The sequence below is a fragment of the Pholcus phalangioides genome, unplaced genomic scaffold (assembly GCF_987345545.1).
Source record: "Pholcus phalangioides strain wild (caught in Gottingen) unplaced genomic scaffold, Ppha-v1.0 ptg000002l_1, whole genome shotgun sequence".
Classification (NCBI taxonomy): Eukaryota; Metazoa; Arthropoda; class Arachnida; order Araneae; family Pholcidae; genus Pholcus; species Pholcus phalangioides.
In genome coordinates, this window is record NW_028301595.1 from 14,467,867 (window position 1) to 14,490,351 (window position 22,485).

Below are 22,485 nucleotides of genomic sequence, written 5' to 3' on the forward strand. Positions count from 1 at the left end.
ACCTGATATCCTTGTTGATACATCTATTATCATATTTTTGATTGTTGCCGAATCCTTTGTTGAGTTTGACGATTATAAAAGACCATGATTTTAACGGATAGTTGCCAGTCCACACGGGGAGGTCATTGGAAAAGTTCACTCCAAAGAGTCTATCCCAGCGATTCTGAAATGATCGTAGCACATGTTGGCCCACAAAGATGCCTACCTATTGCAATCGCTTCGTTTCTATTGCAAACCTAGCCCCGGTTTTCTGATCCGTTCGAACATCGAGTGCCGCAACACTTTGTTCGAGTTGGTGAAAGAGAGCCGCGACAAATCTAAGGTTGGCATCTGCGGGGCTGATCCGTAGTTTGCGGCCACTGGTCAGTTCTACAGCAGCGGTGCCTTTCGGAAGAGTCTCGAATGGGAAATGTCCACTCGATCCACACGCCAGGTCGGAAGTTCGAGTTGGCTTTTCTTATTCTTTCGTAAGGTTTAGAATTCCGGCACGTGTTTTGGAGCACGATTCGGTGATCGATCGTTGCTTCGTACGGTCAGGGACGAGCGCTCGGGCTTTATTCCGAGGATGGATTTTTCTGGTGATCATGGATTGGAGCGACATGCTTTAACACCCTGAGGATATAACGGTCTTTAGCTTCATAGCGTTCCGAGAGTAACATGCTTCTATGGTCCTCGACTAGGTTCGATCACACCTAAATGCGATGGCGATAAGCTGTGTGAAAAGTTACTTGAGGCGTTTTTCTATGTTCATGGGGCAAACCACTGGCGATTAGGGTTGTGCAGCTTGGACCGTTTTTCTGATGATGGGGTTCTCACTGAATGGGCTCGTATTGGGCGAATCAAAGTTTATCTGCGGTTAGTCCTCCCACACCTGAGTTTAGAGATTAGCATGTTCGCGAGAAAAACATTTGTGTAAGCAACTATTCGTACAAATTTTATACTGTATGATTCATATGTCATCATTCATACCACATTGAAACCGCATAGGTAATTGATTAGTTATTTTTCATGTCAGGTAATGATGAGTGCAATTGGATACTATTATCATAGCCCCTACAAGAGTGGGCTGACAAGACTCCAGCTTTGGGGCCCGGAACAATTCTCATCATTTTTTTTTGTCTTTTTCACGCCATAAATTTAATATAGTAGGGCCCGCTTGTGAAAAGTCTCTGTCCGGAGTTCCGCCAAAGATCCCAGCCTAGGCGGCCCTAGTCTAGGATGTGAGGGCCCATGACTATTATCAAGTCTATACAATAAAATTGAAATTCCTAAAAAATTATATTGTTTAAAATTTAATTAAAAATTTTCCAGACCATGGGAGATTTTTTTTTGTAACGTTACATTTACTTGTACCGGACGTTCGAAATCCTAATTGGGTAAAAAATGAGTGTCAAGCTCAAAAATGTGTACGTTGTAGGGACATATACAGTTGAATTCCGTTGTAACGGATACCGTTATACCGGAAATATCGTTTAAACGAATATTTTTCTAATCCTGCACATAAGGGGCCATTCAAGTATTACGTAAGCATATTTTCAGCCATTTTTGACCCCCTCTTCCCCCCCCCCCCCCTGTCAGTAAAAGTCAGCAAAACACGGACCCCCCCCCCCCATCAGAAAAATTTCGTCAGCAGCTTAGAATATTTCATATCTTAAAAAGGGGTGGTTGATGACCCCCCCCCCCCCATCATCAAAAGTCAGCAAATCCCCCTCCCTTAATGGACACTCCCCATTAGCGCACACCTCCCGTTAACGGACACTTTTCTGATCCCCGATCCCGGAGGGACAGGGCTTTAATGTATTTCACTCCCCCGTTAGCGGACACTCTCGATAGCGGACAGTAAAATCAAGCAAACTGATTTTTTTTCAAACTCTAATTTGTGAATTTTTGTTCTTAAATCGAGAATTTATCATACTCAAAAGTGTGGATTTTTTCCGAAGTTGTAGGGAAACTGATAAATAAGGATTACTCGTATTACAGTATTACAGCCCATTGTGTTGGTGGATTTTGTCAATTACAGGCGGTTACTGTGATTGACAAAGGGGGGGGGGGCGGTGAATGCAATGTGCAGGGCTTGTCCAGCAACAGACAGCTCAAAATTGTTTCAAGAAAGCTGCTTGTTTGGAACCAATCATCTCGGTGATGAATTATCAGATCTGGTGGTTCACTCGATTTTCAAAACATCGGGACATTACTAAAACACGTTTGAAGTTGAAATTTCATTCATTTTTCCATTTCGTGGAAATGAACCATGTTCACTACAAACCAGCAGCACCTTGACTGAGACTGGAATTACTGGTAAATGTATGGTGTCCACTCGGGTGACAAAAATACAGTAGAAGATGATTCAGATGAACTAGAAAAAGTAACAGTGAAAAAAAGAACTGCACCTGCAAAAGCGCTGCGTCATTTTCTGGAGCAAACTGTGAGAAAATATTGCCCGAAATATTTGCAGCTCTTGCTGGTGTGGATGGAATTTCGAAGGCTCAAAGAGCAAAACATAGGCATCAATCTAAGCTTACGGATTATTTTCAATAAGGTATGTAAATTAAATTGAATTGTGTGTAAACAAAAAGAAAATTCGAATGTGTTTCAGTGTATTTGCTTAGAGTGTGATTAAACATTGATTGTGTAACTATAATTTTCATTAGTATATGGTAAAGTATAGTACGGTATTTTTTAGTTTTATTAATCGAATTTTCGCCATCTTTTGACGTGTTTTACCAGGAAAAAAACATATTTCTCGAAAACTTTTCTCGTTCCGTCAGTTTCGAGATAGAGAGGTTTGATTGTGTAGTGGAGTTTCCCTCCCGCCTCCCAGGGTTACCAGACGCTCTCAATTATGAGGGACACGACCTCATTTTTCATCTGACACAGGGTTTCCTCATACGTTTTTGAAATTTCTTCATTTCATCCCCATTTTTTTCAGAATTTAAAAAATTTTCTTTTTCTTTCTGGGGGAAAAATGATTTCACTTCGAAATAGAAACCTGTTGAACAGTGTGTGTGTTTAGATTGTCTTTTCCCTGTGGGTAGAATTATCTCTGTCCTTGGGGGCAACTTGGGGGTTCTTATGTTCTTATACACGATTTGATCATTTTTGTCGCACCACGGTCATTTTCTGCACACGAGGGCTAATTAGACCGGGACCTACAATTTATTGCCGATTCCAAACGGCGGGATTGTTTTTTATACTCGTCGAGCGATTGGTGCGCTAACCCCTCGATGGGGGACTCCCTGCGGTAGCAATTTTTTGCTGCGGTCAAGTCACCGTATTTTTGTTGTACCCCTGTGTCAGGAAAGGTTTCTGACAAGGACGAACCGGGTATCGAACTCGCGACACCTCTAAACATCCTTCAGTACTTTAGGCGAGTATCTTATCGACCTGGGCTACCGCGCCCTATACACGCTTTGACTAAACACCGTCTAAATTCACAGAGAACTAGAACCCGAGTTCCCTCCAAGAAGGACAGAGGCATCGAGCACTTCATTATACTGGTATAAAAGAGTCAATCCAAAAAACAGTTCTATAACTGGGTTTGAATCCTTGGATCTCACGGACTCCTTGTGACTATACGGTTAAAGTCAAACACCGACTATGCCAATAAAATGAATGACAACGCACTCCTCGACAGAATATTATTCAGTATATGATATTGAGAAAAAGAATAAATAAAGATAAATAAAAAGACAATAATAAATAATTTTTTTCTCTTTCAAGCTCAAGGACTCTCTAAAATCCAAGGACCCTTTCTTAAGAACCTCTACTTTAGAAGAAGAAAACCACAACACACATTTTGAGATTATCATTGTTCGCCTAGCAACAGCCAATACCATGCAATGGGAGCACAAGGCCAACTGCATGCACAATGTCCGATTGCTTAAGTTATACCCTGCGTTAGAAAGCAGACCCCCCCCCCCTCCACCAACCTAAATAAAATAATGCATGCATATTAAAGCTGGCTGTGTTTTGGTATAGAAAGAGAAATGTTTTTTCTTTTTGGTTTTGGCACGCCATCTGTTGTTAACATATGCAAGTTACGTCGCCAAAGGTGCGCGAATGCGTCCTCATTTCTATGTTTTGGAATTTGATAGCTCTACCTCTCCACAGAGTTTTTTCCCTGACTTTTATCAAATATTTGCATATTTTTCTGATTTTTGCCAAATATTTTCCCCTACTTTCAAGGTCACTGGGATCCCTCGAATAAATCATTATCCACCCTAATGAAATAGATCATTGAGCTATCGACAGGGCCGTAACTAGAACTTTTTGCCGCCCGGGGGCAAACATTATTTTGCCACCCCCCCCCCCCATAACTTTAAAATTCGATAACGGTGTTCTTTGTCCTCACCTAAAACTGCCGCCCCGGGCAGTCTTTCCCCTGTGTCACACACACACAAAAAACATACACGAGTAAAAACACAATGCAGCATTTAATTAGAGAATTTCATAACAGTCACAATAATGTTTCTTCTTTTGTTTAAAAACTATTTTTGTGAATGTCACAGCAACATTAGAATTCTTTTTTTTTTTTTTTTTTTGCTTCAAGTCATCAATTTCTGATTGATAATAATCATAATAATTAATAATAATAATAATATATATTCAGCAAATAACAATATCAATTGAATAGACATAGAACGAGGAATCACTTTGGCATTTTCTTTCGTGTGTGGTTTTTTCACCTCCGAGAAATATGCATCATATTTTATGTATATATATATATATATATATAATTACCAATGAGAATTCGATAATTACATATTATTATTTTTTTAATTCAATAATTACAATTTCAACATTTTTATATTGTTAATAGTAAACGACTAGAGACTTCTTGAAAACCCTTTTTTTTTTTTTTTTTCATCGCAGTCCGCCATGATGATGATAAATAGAATGGTAATAATAATAATAATAATAATCAATAATCGGTGTCTTCTCCATCTTTATTTTGGTCCCCACCTGGCACATGAAGGTGTTGGAACAAAACCCGCTCTTTTATTATGTATGTAATGTAATAACGCGCACACGAACACACATACGAACGAACGCACGCACGCACGCATAAAAATAACATTGAAAGTAATGTAAAAAAAAAAGTAACACGGAATACATTGTTATTATAATTGTTTGCTTCCATTTTTTTTTTTGCATTGTCATAAAATGAATGACTAGAGCGGTTGTATTGTATCGTATATATAAACAATAATATTGTATATATGGTTGTAATGTATTGTATATAAGTTGTTAAATATATATATAATCGTCTCATCACCATCGTCATCCGACTCTGACGTTGTCTTTGGTGGATGATGGCGACAACTGAGCAACACTGCGATATATCGTTGAGCTGACGAACCTTGGATACGAATCTCGACCCATCAGGGTGTATATCTGCATCTGAGCATCGTCGAACGTGTTCTTTGACGGCGTCAACATGTTCTGATTGATTTGGTCACGGACTTTTGAGTCCAGACTCACCTGAAACGGACAATCAACAGAGTATTAATTAGTATTAGTATTATTAACAAACTCAAGACCACAGTAGAGATAGGTGCAATGCCGCCAGAGACGCATTTATGGTTTTGCCGCCTGCGGGATACACGAATTTTGCCGTCTTTCTTCCATTCTAGTCTAATTTTCTTTCTTTCCTCGAATTCGCCACCATGTCCTAAAACCCACTTGGCCTCCCTCCACTCCTGCATGTAAACCTGTGTTTCTACGTCACTCTTTTGGTCACTCCCATGCTCACATAATCTATAAGTCACTCTTTTAGTCATTCAAATGATTGCGCACGCTCTAGGTCACTCTTTTGCTCACTGACAGGGCCGCAACTAGATGCTTGGTCACCCGGGGCAAGCGCGCATTTTGACGCCTCTTTGTAATGTTGAAGGAGAGGTTTCGGAATGAAATTTTCGCCCCCCTCGGGTCTAGTGCACGAGACCCGCCTGCTTCCCCCAGTTGCGGTCCTGCTCACTGATATGGTTCTTTGCTGGGTCACACTCTTTTGATCGTTTTCATGCTCTTGGGTGATTCAAGGTTTGAGAGCTGTATCCAAGGTAACCAACATGGCGACCTCTTCGGACGGACGATCCTTGAAGAAACTAATCTAGATCTTCGAAGCGTGGAAACAGATTTCTTTTCCCTCCTGATGGATGTCAGGTATTGCACAGAATCTCTGATGACTACGCGAATTTTACAACGAAACCATAAAAAATTTAGACTACTTGAAAAAATTACGCGACTTTTACACGAAAACCTTAGGTATTTCAAGACTGTTGCATAGGAACCTGGATGATTACGCGACTTTTACACGAAACCGCAGATGATTACGAGACTTTTTCTTACACGACACCCTTAATTATTACGAAACTGTTACACAGAACAGTCGATGAGAACGAGACTTTCCTATCGAAACCAAACAAACCTGAATATTTCTCCCATCTATATATACTGTATATATAAAATTGGTTTACCATTTGGTTTCCTATCTTATATATACTGTATATATAAAATTGGTTTACCATTTGGTTTCCTATCTATTTCCTATCTACGACCAATCAAGTGACTCATTGCAACCGATCAAGACAGTCTAAATTTCTTCGTTACTTGTATGAATGTAAACTTTCTTAATATGCGTAAAGCTCTGTTGAAAACTAAACTAAAACTTTATATCATGGGATCAATTTGAAAATATTGAAAGACTTCTGTTCTTTTTTTTGAATGATAATTATTTTTACGCTTAATGCACAATATTTTAAGCAAATTGAATCAAAATCGATTGGCTAGTAATTAATAGGTGATCGTATACTGACTTCTCTGGGTGAAAGTATCGACACGAAGTCTTCGTAGATCAGTCGACATTTCTCTTCGATAGCCTCCGGGTTACATTCCATCTTGAGTTCCTCGCAGGCCAACCAGAACAAGATGTTTTCTTCGCTGAATTCGAACTGCAGATATTTACGGAACAACTGGCGTCCGGCTGCGAAAACAAAACAACAACATATGAAATAAATGCATTAAATCAACATACCTCTTTTCACGTCAAATTACAATATACTATGTTTCCCCGAAAGTAAAATCTGGTCATATTAATTTTTTCCTCAACGAGAAGCATTTGGCTTATTTTCAGATGATGCCCTAATTTTTTGCGTGCAAAAATTTACATTTCTTCATATACAATAGTCTACGATTCATAGTTTTTGATAAATTTAGAAAAGGGTTCAAAATTATACACACAGGTGCCGCTGTGACACTCGACACAATACGTAAAATACAACCCAAAAATCGCATAATTAATGTTTATTTAAGGTCGATTTGCATTGCGTAAAACCACCACATTTCAATATGAGCAACCCTTTGTAACTCGCGCTGCGTCTAAAAGGCCGGTCGTTCACTGGAAGCGACAGCACGCGGTGAGCAACATGAGCGACAGCAGTCGACATTGAGTCAGATGACTAACTTTGACATAGGTATGTCTAAAATCTGTAAAATTGTAATCTTCGCACTCACACGAAATTTTCGCAGGGTAATAATTTTTGGCCGTAACTAGCCATTCCTATGCCCTGCGCAAGAATTTGCATTTAGGCCCCTTCTGTGCCATTCTTGGGCCCAGAATGGCCCATTTAGTTCCATTGTGGGCCTCCTTCCAAGTGGACCTTCTGCGGGTGCACCTGTTGCACCTGCCTAGTTACGGCATTGGCTCGCGCACGAAATCGGACACGAGCACTTGGTGCTTCGAGGATGATGCTTCGTACCATGATGCTCTCTAGCAACAGGGTGAAGATGGCTGCTTTACACGCTAATGAATTCGCGACTGCACTCCGTGCAGACGAGTATGTTCGTTAATAATGTTTAAAAAAATATTTGAATGATGGAATTCTTTTTCTTTTTTATAGAAATTGATCCTGATGACCTGTATCTATCATGCCCATACTTAATGAGACACATAACACATGTCAGGAGTTGTAGAAAGCGTTCATGTTGCGAATAAATAAAATAGTATTATTTACAATATAAATTATAATACATAAACGGCAATTATCAAATTTCAGCTTCCATCTTAATGCGGGAAAGAAGAGGGCGGAGAGAAAGACTGACCAAAGGAGAAAAAGAAACGGGGCAAGTGGCGCGAAAAAGAAGTAAACAACCACACTGCGCCTGCGCAGATAAAACAAGATGCGTATACGATCCCTATGATCCCAATTTAATCGGATTTGGTCGGCCATCTGCTGCTGTCACCGGAAAATATCGTTTCTAGAGGACGACGACGATATCCTCCTTTCTGTACAATGGGATCAGTCTTGCGAATACAGACAACTTCGCGCGACTTATTTGTCGCTTTCAATGGACGACCGGAATAAACTGTAAAAAGGGTGTTCATGTTGAAATATAGAAGATTTATGTAACACAGATTGTCATAAACATTAATTATGTCCTATTTGTGTTGTATTTTATGCGTTATGTCTAGTGTTTCCTTGTACAACGCCATCTAGAAGTGAAATTTTGAACTTTGTTTTTAATTTATCAAAAAAAAATAATAATAAAAATAAATAAATAAATAAGTAAGAATAAAAACTTTACACCATGATAAGTATTTTACTCAAACCGCACCTTTTTATGTCAATTGGTTGATGTTTTAAAATGCGTCAAGGACGTTTCGCCCACCCTGTACTTTTGTATTTTGGACATTTATATATATATTACCTTCTTACCAATATAGAAGATGGCAACATCTACCAATGCGCATATTTCTCTAGACAGGGGCGAGGCAGCCCAGGACGATAAGATACTCGCCTACAGTGCCAGAGGTGTTAGCGAGTTCGATACCCGGTTCGTCCTTGCCAGAAACTTTCCTGACGCGGAGGTACAACAAAAACGGTGGCGTGGGCACAGAAAAAGATTGCTACCGCAGGGAGTCCCACACCGAGCGTCTTGCGCACCAAACTCTCGGTGAGTATAAAAAAGGCTGCGTTCGGAATCGGTAATAAATGGTAGGTCCCGGTCTAATTAGCCTTCAAGTGCAGAAAATGGTAGGTCCCGGTCTAATTAGCCTTCAAGTGCAGAAAATGGCCGTGGTGCGTGCTACAAACATGATCAAATGAGCATATCTCTAGAAAACACATTTTTGTTCTTATTACTGTAAATTACACACACACACACACACACAAAGAATCACTAAATACTATTAGAAACCTCTCTCTCACTCACTACTTTTTATAAACTATCTTCTCACATGGAAGTTATTGACAATAAAAGAGTGATTTCCAATCCTTCGATTCCATTAGCAAAAACATTTAATATAGAAAACTAACTGATTGCAATTTTTTTTTTTTTTGCCAATTTTCAGCCTTTAGTAAAATTTTAATAAACTCTAGAGCAAGTTACATTTTGTTTCATTTTCGCTTAATGGAGTTCAGAGAGTGTTATTATGAGATCTCGAAAGCAAAAAACGCGCGAAACTTGGAAGAATTCCATAAAATTCCATTCTGAATATATATTTAATAAAAAAAAAAAAAATGCTGAAAATTAAGCTTGCCAATGAAATCGACGAAATCGCTCTCTCAATAACAATTGGTTCTGACGGTGAGTGAAGAAAATTCTGTTCATTTCCGCACTTCTAAATACGTTTACATAAAATTTTACGGCTACTTTTTAACCAAATTTTTCATGCCTGTATTCACTTACATCAGGGGATTCTAACCAGGGAGTCTTTGGAGTGATTTTCGTGTGTGTGTGGGAAAGGGGGGTCCGTGAGCTTGAATGAAAAGAGGAGAACAATCAACTTATTATAGAGAGTTGTTTCGTTTTCCCGGCCCAATAGGATGTTATATATATGCTGGAACGAATCTCTGGTCTCTTCCGGGAACCGAACTCGGGTCCTCTTGCGTACCGGTCGAGTGCGCTTGCCAATACTCTAGACACACACACACAGCCTTTATTCCCAAACAAAGGAAGAGAAAATCCTTCTCCCTTTTTTCTTCTCTTTCATGGCTTGTAGGAATTTTTGAAATTGAGAATTAAGATTACAAATGCAAAGCCGCAACAAGGGAGAATGCCCAACGAGGTAATATTATGATAATTAATATTATCATCAATAATTATAATCATATAAATACGTATATTAATCTCACGTATTTGTACATCTCCGTTTTTTTTTTGGTAAATTACATTTTTACCCTTTGCGATTTGCGGTGGTAGCGGGTTTACCCCTAAAAACAGGTTTTATGCAGGCGTTTTAGATATAAACCTGATCTTTTAGTGAAACCCGGCTATAAGGTAAGGGTCTTTGAGCACTTTTCCGAGTAAGAATTCTTGTCTTGTAGCTTTTATGCGATAATTTACCGGCCACTTTCTACCGCAAGGGGGTGCAGAACTTTCGGCACTTGGGTCAAATGCGGCCCGCCAAGGCTAACGGCCCGCGAAAGATGTTCCGGAAAAGAAGTTTCAGAAAAAAAAGTGTCCGGCAGAGAAAAAAAAAAGTTCCTTATCACACAACACGATAAACCCATAGGCTGACCACATTTCTTGCATAAAAATACGGGTAATCTCGATTCATATGGGACATCACCAATTATCGCCAAAACAATAATAATAATAATGCAGTAAAACTTCAATTAACCGTCAGGGGGTCTGACGGATAACCGTCACATTGGAACGGGAGAATTCGGTCGTGGGGAGTGATGTGGGTTTTTGGGTGGTCGGGTGGCGGCTGTTGGGGCTGAGGATGTTTAGTTGGGGCTGGGGGCGCAAACGTCCTGGTGGTGCCGGGCGGAGATGCAGGGCTATTGTTGGGTTGGGAATGTGAGGGAAGCAGGGTGACGAGAGAGTTGGTGAGGGGCGCCCTGGGGGGGGGGGATTTCCTTGGGGTGGCTTCGCTTGGCTGAAACACCGGTAGGTTTTCCCGGTGAGGCCGCGGTCTTATGAGCACTGTGCTTAAATTGCAATAGCGATAGAGCCTGGACGTGCTCTGCTCATTCTGTATTCTGACGGATAACCGAATAGACGGATAACAGAAATCTCTTAACACATGTGAACAGTAACGTGATTTCACTGCGGACTTGGGAGGAAAATGAAAATAAACACCTTCGTAAAAGTGAATAAAAGACGTACATATTGTATTTAATTTTACACACAAAAAACGAGCAATATAAACTTCAATATAAGGTCAGCATAGACAGTAACGATATTGAAAATATCATCCTTTATATTGTATCTTTTACAAAATTCTTTGACAGTCATGGCACCATCAGATGGAAGCAAGCCATCGATAAAAGCTTTCCTGTAACGCCACTTCATATTTTCAATTATGCCTTGGTCCGTAGGCTAGATAAGTGGAATTGTATTCTCTAGGAGAAAGAGGAATGCCTATTTTGCCATCATCACTTTCGAGTTCACAAGAGGGTTGTGTCAGGGCATTGTCCATTAACAGCAGTGCTTTCTGCGGCAACCGTTTTCCGGCCAAATGAGCTCCAACTTGAGGCACGAGAACGTTGTGATAATCATTCTGAAAAAATTGTTTGGTTCATCCAAGCCCTTTTTTGGGGCATAATAGTTCACAGGTAATGTGTTCATGTTTAAATTTTTGAAAGCACGTGGTTTTTGGATTTACTAATTACAAGCGAGGGCAATCTATGAATGCCGTTGGCATTTGCACAGACTATAAGTAGTGATTCGATTTTTTTGGACCTTAAAACCTGGGGCTGTTTTTCATTTGTTTTAGACGATGACGGATAGCAAAAACAGACGGTAAATCAAAGTTTTACTATAACAGCAAAATGAAAGTAAAGTTGTCAATTACACCCTTAATAATTGCCAAAAATAAGTAAAATTGCCAATTATAGTGAAAAAATTGGCAAAGGTCAGAAATTCCCTCCCCCCCATAAAAAATACCTATACGTTTGAAAAATACGTGAGATGGACATATTTGTACGACAATAATAAATTATGACAGAGGCATAATTATCATAATATTATGCAATTATCAATTATAATCACCAATTATAATCACCAATTATAATTATCACAATTTATACAATCGAAAAAAGTCATAAAAAGATGGTGAATTTTGATTTTGCTTCGTTTTTGCTTCGAGTAAAGCCTCACTGAAAATAAGGGAAAATACGGGACGGGGGCATTTTATAAAAAAAGTTGGGGCGGCCGAAATTACGAGAATGTCCCGTAAAATAATGGTGATATGGTGATCCTATATATACAAGTTACTGACCCACGAGCGGCAAAAATACCGCCCTATCTGGCCCGCGGACTGAAAAGATTGCGTATCCTTGTGTTACTGCATTAGCATTAGCCCAAAACAGGGCAACATTTGTATTATTATTTCTTCCTGAAGTAAGGGTCTTTAGTGTCTCTACCTGTATCCAAAGCTGGTTAAAGAGTTCACTCATTAACCAGCTTTGACTGTAGCTGAATAGACTCTCCACACACAAAAAAGAGAGGAGAGGGAGTACAAGGCATATTCACTCAGCTAGTGCAAACAAAATTATTGATCTCTTTGTAACCAATAAATGAAACCTAAAATTCAGGTCGTGCATCGTGTAACACGATATTAATAATCGATACGAAAAGCTGAGCGTTCCGTGTCGTACAAAATTTCCAATACTCACCAGAACATTTCATCAGCCGGTCGAAGGATTCGCCCCAGGCTCGTATCTCCTCCACAGAAGGGCTATGCAAAAGAAAAAAAAATTATAAATCAGCGTTTTGTAAAACTTATTTTATAAAACTTGGAAGAAATGCAATTAATAAGCGTATCGGTTACATTCATGCGAGCGAATAGGTAAAAGATCTTTTATCAAAGTGTAATCCCGGCCTTATATACCAGGGTAGACGAGTGTCGTTAAATTAATTTGTCAATAATGAAATGACATGGAACAATGTTCTTCAACCTCTGGCCTGATTTCACCCAGTTCATGTTGCCGCAACGTAATCTTAGATTTAATAGATAAGATACGCTCTGTATAATTTGTTACTGCCAAAGCCCGAAGTGCGGCCAATTCGCGAAATTACCGAAGATCTCTGGCGAAATTTCGATGTGCTGATGTAAGACGGTCCGACGAATTTCTCCTATTTATGTATTTTTCCGTTCCTCCAATTACCACATTTTAACGCTCGTAAGAAACCCTCGTGTGTAAGGAACTTTGAAAAACCCCTGATTTTTTGGTCTCAAAATTTAGAAAAAAGTTGAAAAGATATATTTATAATACTATCCATATATGAGGAAACCCCCTCCTATTTTTGGGACCCAATTTTCGACAAAAGGGGTTCCTCATGCACGTTGAAATACGGTATATCTACTCTTTATCGGTCCGCGAACTATGTCTCCCAGCAGAACCGAAACGATGAATCTCTTTGTTAATTATATGAAGTACGATGACTGGCCACCAAGTGAAGATAACTGGAAAGAATGGAAAAGTCACATTTTTTCCTCTGGGGGGGGGGGGGGGGAGAGAATCGAACCACCAACGTCGCACTTTTCGGGCTGCGTAATTACAATCCCTACTCTCTTAGTAACACAGGAAGCATTAGCACGCCGGTGATTGGTTACTGCGAGCAGAAAAGCTAGCAAGACGTCACGAGAGAAGAGGAGTTTTAGGAGAAACTGAATTTAAAAGTTCATTAACGAAAAATGAAATCATTTTTTTTTATTGAATCAGCAAATGATAGCTGGGCGCTTGCTCCGCGAGTCGTTATTATTGTCTTCTCGATGCACGTGGACAGCAGTTGATCAATCAGAAACAAAAATGGAAACATTTTTTTAGTAAATCGGTAAATCATAGCAAAGATGGGGAAAACATTGGTTGGTTTTCAGACCGAATCGAACACACAACCTTCGGTACGTGAGGCTCGTACTATAACTATTACTCCAATGGCGGGTGTCGGACTTAAGCCAGCACCTCCTAGAGATAGAAGGCCTCCGCAGTCCGCTTGTGACGTCAGTAAGTAGTCTATTTTCCCTCAGATTATTCAGGGTGAAAAAATTCCCCGCTCGTGGCAGTATCATCGTTGTGAGGAAAAGAAATGATCGGGCTCAGAATTGGCGATTTCTATGCCCCACATCCAATCACTATGTGGTATTTGTGAGCCAATCAGGAAGAGTCTACGCCAAAATAAGAAAAAACGAAATAGGATGCTGCGTTTTTCAAAATGTGGCAAACTTGCTAGGTAGTCTGAATGACGTTTATGACAAACAGTGCAGAGACCTTCTATCTCTAGGAGGTGCTGCTTAAGCACAATCAAAAATGTATCTATTGTTGAACATCACTCATGAGTGATTCATCACACATTTCGGCCAATCACGATGCGCTAAATATCTAAAATGTAGCAAAAAAATGTAGGAATTGTTTATATATATATATATAAGCTTCCGGGCGCGTGCTCTACCATTAAGCTACAGGAGACAGACATTTTCTTTCCTAAGAACACTGTGCTAATTTGGGCTGAACGGGTCAGCATAATAGACAGCCTCTTAACTCAGCAACAGTCGTGCCGAAATCAGCTCCCAGATGGCGACTTGTAACGAAACGATGAACCTCTCCGCTAATTATAACTCAGATGAATGGATAATAAGCCGAAGATAATTGAAAAGCCACATTCGCTTAATGGTAGAGCACGTGCCCGGAAAGGTTGGTGGTTCGATTCGCCCTCCCCAGAGGAAAATATGGCTTTCCTTTCCGATTTCGCTTCGTATTCGATCATCTGTGCTTCGTATTACTCACATTCAAGTGAAATTTTTCCAACTGTTGTCACCGGTCCACAGTTTTCTCAAATGGTTAGAGAACAGTGATGTAGCCTAAAGTAACATTGGTGAGGAATCTCTCATGTTAGTATTTTACATTGAAGCATTTTAATATGTAATTGAAAAAAAGGAAATTCTCACAGTGGTTCGTTATCGGAATTGTCCTGCCCAGCAGGCGAACTGACATCTCCCTTCTCTTTCCTTTGAGATTTCTTCCCAGACATACTGCAATGGAAAATAAACATTTATTTCAAAAGATATACAGGCTGAATCCGACCTATTCTGCCAAACGAAACGGGGATGATAGACGAGCTCAAGTGGATCACGAAACGACCTACCAACCCTGTCCTATCTCGAACCGTTTTCGAGTTACGGTGGATAATCGATTATTTGAAAAAATCCGTCAAGTCTGAAAAAACCCCGGATTCGTGAAGTTTTCGAGAGACCTACACGCAAACTAAGCACATATCTGAAAAAATCCTATAAGGCCGCACCAATTTCATTGAAATATCTGGTTTTCATGGCGAGCTACAGGCACCGAAAGATTGGCGAAGTTCAATATCGAATTGTCGCCAAAATTTTTAATTGCCAATTCCACAAACACTCTTCTAGCTACAATCGGTCATATTGGCCAAAAAATAGTCCATTCCACCAGCTTGGTCGCATGCGTGTCTCGAAGCAGGGAATCACAGAAAGCCAACTTCAGCCGACCACCACCACCACCACTATAGCGGTGGTAGGGTTCGAACCCGGATCCTCGCGATGAGAGTCCGTCATCCCTCGACCACCACAGCGGCCCTTGAAAGACATACACGCAAACTAAGCTCATATTCGCAAAAAACAGAAAATCCTATAAGATGGCACCATTTTCATCAGAATATGTGGATTTAATTTAATATCCGTTGTCCTTACAAGCGCTGAAAGATTGGCGTAGTTCAAAATCAAATTGTCGCCAGAATATTTAATCGCTAATTCCGCAACTAGCTACAACCGGTCAAATTCACTAAAAAAACTTATCCATTCTACCAGCTTTCTATTTTCTCGTTCAGAAATTTAGAAATTTAGTCTTTCGTTTGTAATACATCACTGAAAGCCGCGTTTGTCTAAGTAGATATTCGACGAAAATTCGGAATTTGCGGTTACAAATTTTGGCGACAATTTGATTTTGCACAAAAAAATCCTATAATGTATAATATTCTACGTCTATCTACATTTAATAGCCAACTACAAGCGCTGAGAGATCGGTGAAATGAAAAATCAAATTGTCGCCAAAAAACCTTGTAAAATTACTTCGACGAACGCAGATTTCAGTGATGTATTGCAAGCAAACGACTAAATTCCTCCTGAACTAGATGACTAATTTGGCTTATTCTAGACTCTTTCGAAAGCTGATAGAATGGACAAGTTTTGCCAAATTTTACCGATTGTAGCTAGAAGGGTGTTTGCGGAATTCGCAATTAAAAATTTTGGCGTTAATTCGATTTTGAACTTCGCCAATCTTTCAGCGCACGTAGCTTGCAATCAAATCTAGATATTTCAATGAAATTGGTATGACCTTATAGGATTTTTTTTTCCTGCGCTTTTCAAATATGTGCTTAGTTTGCGTGTAGGTCTCTCAGGAACTTTACAAATCCGGGTATTTTTCAGACATGACGCATTTTTTTCTCATAATCGATTATCCACCATAACTCGGAAACGGTTCTAGGTAGGACAGGGTTGGTGGGTTGTTTCATGGTCCACTATGATGTACTCATAAGTTGGACTCAAATCTGTTGATGTAGATGTGATTTTTTTTTTCAAATTTCATTTCCCAGCATACAAAACACTGTAATTAGTAAAATACATGTGATAGACGTATAGATTTTGGTTTATAACCTTAACAATATATCACAAAGTACCATTTTAAAAATTTGTAATAATACAATCAATATGTTACGATAAATGTGATAAATCAGTTATTGTACATAATGGTCAGTTATTATCCACACTTAACAATCGTCTTGGTAAGTTTGATAAATTTATCACTCTTTTACCGGAAAATTATGCATAATCAAGTGTCGTTGGTAAATTTGATAAATAATTTATCGCCTGATTATGCATAATACTCCAGTGTGATTGGTGAATTTGATAAATATGAACAAAAAAAATCCAAATGAGTCTAGTATGTGTGATGAATATAGTCGGACCCCGATATAATGATAACAAACTTCACGATCGTACCACGATATAATGATGAAATACATGTGTGAATAATATCATGTACAGTATATTATGTAGTACGGTTTATCATGTCTTCCGACTACGCGACGCCTGTGTATTATGCATAATCGCCAGTGAAAGTGATTAATTTAAGGAAATTGATCAAACTTACCAAAATGCTCGGATAACTTTGCATAATCACCGGTAAAAGTGATAAATTTAGGAAAATTTAAACTCACCAAAATTCTCGATGATTATGCATATAATAACTGTATTTATCGCATTTACATTAACAAATGCATTTTGAAAAATCATATTTCAAACTCTCTACTAAAATGTCAAAAATAGCATTCTTTGTTAAACGCATTTCGAGTATTTATTAGATTGCATGTATGCAAAAAAAGCTACGGGTGTATAGACCATGGGTTTCCAACTGGTGTTCCGCGGAACCTTGGGTTTTCATGATAGCTTGTTTTGGGGTTCCGCATGATCAAATGCCACGGAACACTTAAAAATCCCGGAACCCGGAGAGCTTTCAAAGAAGAGAAGTTTCGTGTTACTTATAACAGCAAAGCTGTTCTTTATTGTGAGCTTTAACGAGGTAGTGTCTCTTAGAAAAATCGGCAGATTGGAAGAACAGAGAGAGGAAAGCATAAATCAGGGAAAGAAGCGTTGTTCGTTAGTTAATGCTGTTTTTTCCCCAACTTAACCTCAATTTTTGAATTCAAATATCTCCTTAGAAGAAACAAGGCAACAAATTCTAACTGGGTTCAACATTCTAATTGGGTTTCTGAGGACAGGGTGCTCGTATAAAAGGTTGGTTTTTTTAAATTTTGATAAACTATACAACTCCTTGCAACATCAATGACGTATCTGAATTTTACACGCTATTGGATACTTTTCTAATTGGAAGTATAGAATAAACGGTTTTGTAAGTAAAATGCGGCGGGGGGGGGGGGGGAGGGAATTGAGTCTTCATCCTAAATATCTTGTATATAAATGTGAAAGTATGTATGTTTGTTCTTTATGCAAATCTACAATTTTAGACCGATCGTCGCCAAACTTTGCATATATATCAAACAGAACCAGGACTGAACCATAGGCTACTTTAAAAATTCATCAGACCTAGGAAAATACCCGAGATGTGGGCGGAAAAACCATCGGACAACAATGGTTCCTGGGCCCCCAACAATCACTTCCGGAATGGTGACTTTGGTTAACGTAGTTCCGGGAAGCGCCGTGTATTTTTGCTAGTATAGCATAAGAAACATCACTGAACTGCAACTACTGCTGTCACCTTATCACGAAAAAAATGCAACTGTTGTGATTCTTCGAATGAAATTGAGATCATCGGTTTTTAATTAACGCGCCGCATAAAAAAGACAATATAGCAGGATATTGATAAATATTTTTTAAGCAACAATATTAGTTGAATTGACAAGTTTGCTTAAAAATTTTAACCATTGCTGTTTGTGTGTGCAGTAAACCAAGATTAGTAATTTGAGCAGAACGTTTTCTTGTAATTGTAATTGAAATATAATTTTTTTTTGCAATTGTATAAACTAGAAGTTTATCTTCCGCATCTTATTAATATTAATTTACCACATACAAACAGCAACTGCTAAAATTTCGAAGCAAACTTGACAATTCAACTAATATTATGGTTAAAAAAATATTTGTCAATTTTATGCTATATTGCCTTTTTTTTTATGCGGCGCATTAATCAAAAAACTGTCATCTCGATTTCAATCGAAGAATCAAAACAATTGTATTTTTTATTTGATAGATGACAGCAGTAGCTCCAGTTCAATGATGTTTTGCATGCAATACAATATACAGGATGATTCAGAAAAGATGGAAAAAACTTTAAGAGGTAATATCACACACAAATACAAACAATTGCAATCAAAGAATGCATGTCCTAACATGAAACGCAAGCGCGTTTCGAAACGGCATTCCTGTTGAAATTTATCGCGAGAAAAAGAACACCATGCATGCAAGTGTAACCTGGGGAAGTAGAAGAAGAAACCGTATGCAGATCTGTGTCGCAGTAAATAAATGGCGCGGACATCAGTCTTATTCCAGCGTGCAACCGTTCTAACAGTTGTAACGTAAGGAAAATGGCGCACTTTAGTGCACTTTTGAAAAAGCAGACATGTATTTCAAAATGAAAATACTTAGCGTACTTCCTTAGGTTAGATTTTCATGCATGGTGTTCTTTTTCTCCCGATAAATTTCAACAGGAATGTCGTTTTAACGTTTGCGGAGCGACCGTTTCGAAACTCGTTCGCGCGTTTGTGTTTCGTGTTAGAAATTAGACCCATGCATTCATTCTTTGAAGATAATTGTTTGTATCGGTGTGCACAATCACCTCTTAAAGATTTTCTCATGTTTTCTGAATCACTTGTAAATACAGTATATACACTGCAGGCCACACATTTAGTTTCAATATTTTCCAGAAGGCACATTTTTACTGATAAAATTTTATTTTCACCCGTTTATAGGTTATGGACAAAAGTAACAAAGAAAGACACCATTTTTTTATGGTGAATAAGTTTGCATAGTATGGACGTTTAGAGTCTGAAAGTGGCTGAAAATGCTTCAATGTACACAGATTTTTACTGAGCAGAGAAAAATTCCATGTATTGTATAAGGTAGCAGCATTTTATTTCTTTATACCACGGAGATATCGAGATATCGAAATTCAGAAACAGGTCTGTGCAGGTGAAATAAAAGATAGAGACCATTTTTAATGCAGGAATAAAGTTTTTTCTCTTCCGGCGAAAATTTCGGTGCTTCTCACCCCCCCCCCCCCCCCCCCACCTCCAATGACCTAGAGCCTTCCTGTACCAAGATATTTTGTGGGTCTTGAATTTATAGTGTTATTTATACCCTTCGGGAGGTCATGGTACGGGTGCCCATGGTCTCCACATCCTGAAACCGTAGGCTGGAATCTTTAGCCGGCCCCCAGGTCAGACTGTTAACGGGCCCATCTTTTATGCATTTGCTGCATCTTATTGCATCTTTTATGCAGTGGTAAAAACAAAAAATGGTGGGAGAGAATCGTCTCGGGTCTTCGGGCTGTAGCCCTGTCAAGTCCCTCTTCTTTGTAGGGCCATGAGGGGACCTTATTGTATAGGGGCTTCCACGATAAGACCTGGCACAATGATTTATGACAATAAATATGTTTTATTGGAGTTGGTGCCTAAATCCTTTGTATTTTGCCCTTTGGAGACGGCAGCAGGGACATTATAATCATTTTTTGATAAATATATCCAAATATTTGTTTAAGTTACGTACGTAGAACAGCCACTCATCAAGGGTTCCGCGGAAGTCTTATAACTATCAAGGGTTCCGCACGAAACTTTACGTTGGAAACTCCTGGCATAGACAGGTCCGCACGGTGCATTTCCCCCACACGGGGAATTTGGGGACAGATCCGAACGGTGAATATAATGGGGGCGGGGGGGCAAAAAAAAAAAAAAAAATAGAGAGAAGAAATTGAAGAAAGGGTTTGGTTGTGCGTAAATGTCCCTGAATTTTACATGTGCGGATCTGTAGCCAAACCGTAAAAACGTAACACAAAATTGGACCATAACTCCGGTTTTGAGCGTCATATACACAAAACAATGTCAGTTTTGGAATCACAAAACAATAGGGCTTCCATAAAAAAAAAATCTAAAAAAAATTAATATAAAAATCGGTATTTTCCATTAAAATGACGTTGTAATAATAGGCGGACATTTTATTGCGAATACTGTGCAAATTATTGCAGTTAAAAACTTGGAATTTTTTCTGTTGGCCTCAGAAAAGACAGGACAACAATTTTCTAATTAGAAGTTAGAGGACAAGGGGACAGTATAAAAATGTAGATTTTTTTATTTTGCTATACACGGTATTTTCACTCTCAAAACTGGTACAGGGAAATTTTTGAAGGACTGTTGATGAAATAAAGGCTGCATTCTCGCAGGACACCCTGTGTAAAAATCATGTGCAATTTTGTGTTGAAAATTGAAAGAGCAATTAAAAATGTGTTGATATGCACATGACAGGTAAACTGTTTTCAGCGTCATCTGCTGTTGATTTAAGACACTAATTCCTGAATTGATGCATATTTCAGCGATACATTGTCTGCCTTTTTAGGAAAAAATTACGTTGTTAGTCATTATTTTGATAAAATTTATTACAATTGAGTTTAATCAAAGTGAAATTTGATACAGTCAAGTATCGGTTGAAATAATTTTAATTTATTTTTTTCTCTTGGACCTGAATCATTGAAATTAACGTCCGTTTTAAGTTTCGGTTCCGTATTTAGGCACTCCAATCAAAATTAGTTTCGGTTTCACTAGTGGTATCTATTATCACATTATATATGGTATTTCCTGATTTTTATGTTTTAAGAGAACGGAGAACGTTTTCTTTTCTTTCTAATTTTTTTATAATTATGTGTGCAATTTATCATTTCAACAATATTTAAGAAATGGCTGGGGTGATTCAAGTGACCATGTGACCATGACCGTCACATCGAGGTCATTACGTCAGCATCGAGGGGGTGGGAGAAAAGGAGTTTCGGATTTGCTGACTTTTGATGACGGGGGGGGGGGGGGGTTGAAAGTTGCTTACGTCATCAACCACACTTTTTGAAGAAATGAAATATTCGAAGCTGCTGACGAAATTTTGCTGACAGGGGGGAGGGGGGAGTCAGTGTTTTGCTGACAAGGGGGGGGGGGTCAAAAATGGCTAAAAATCTGCTGACGTAATACTTTAATGCCCCCCCCCCCCCATACGATTTTCCCGTCCAACTTCGTGAACTTTAGGCCATAAAACATACCAAAATAAATCAGTTTTGTTTTGCAGCGTCATCTATCTTTGATTTTAAATGACAGTTTCTAATTTCACACGAATAGGAATTATGGTGATATTTGCATACCTTCCATCGTTTTTTTTATTCGAAAAACTAATTTCTCGAAACTTTACAGAGTACTTGATTATTTTGATAAGTTACGCCTAAACAATCGGATGCAGTGAAATATCGGCTCATACGATGTCTCTTCTGTCTTGATGTGACTGAATTATTGAAATGAGACGTTTAAAAACGATGTCCGGTTGCAACGTATTTCGTACTGCTTATTATGTTTGAATGGAGAAACTAGGGCTGGGCGAATCTACTATTGTCTCAGATGCACGGGAAATGCATGTAAAAATTTTTAACCGGGCGTAATTTTTTTTTTATATACCTATATCGTAAACGTGGACTATTTAGGCGATGGGACCCTTCTTCGGCCTAAAGTGATAAAATAAAACGTACTCTAATTTTGCTAGAACCCGGATTATACGCAAATGCATAAGTGCATATGCAATCGCATATTTTAGTTTTTTTTTTCTAATAATAGTTAAGGCATATGAATGCATAAAATCACCGTAATTTTAGAATGAGTGCCTATTTTTAGCGTTTTTTCTATTGATGGCATTGTACTAATGCTCGCAAGAATGTTTATATAAATGTTTTCTGTTTCTTTCTATTCTGTTCT

General features: G+C 38.7%; 1 protein-coding gene across 1 annotated transcript in view; it reads right to left on the bottom strand.

Moving 5' to 3' along the window:
- Positions 1 to 4,864: 4,864 nt before the first annotated feature.
- The window catches only part of LOC149089446 (uncharacterized), a 52,397-nt gene continuing 34,776 nt past the window's right edge, over positions 4,865 to 22,485 (bottom strand). The window contains exons 3-6 of the mRNA XM_089238565.1: positions 14,897 to 14,980; positions 12,624 to 12,685; positions 6,816 to 6,982; positions 4,865 to 5,481 (exon numbers count right to left, since the gene is read on the bottom strand). Coding sequence (XP_089094691.1) covers positions 5,281 to 5,481; positions 6,816 to 6,982; positions 12,624 to 12,685; positions 14,897 to 14,980 — 514 coding nt within the window. The 3' untranslated portion in view covers positions 4,865 to 5,280. The remainder of the gene's footprint in view (positions 5,482 to 6,815; positions 6,983 to 12,623; positions 12,686 to 14,896; positions 14,981 to 22,485) is intronic.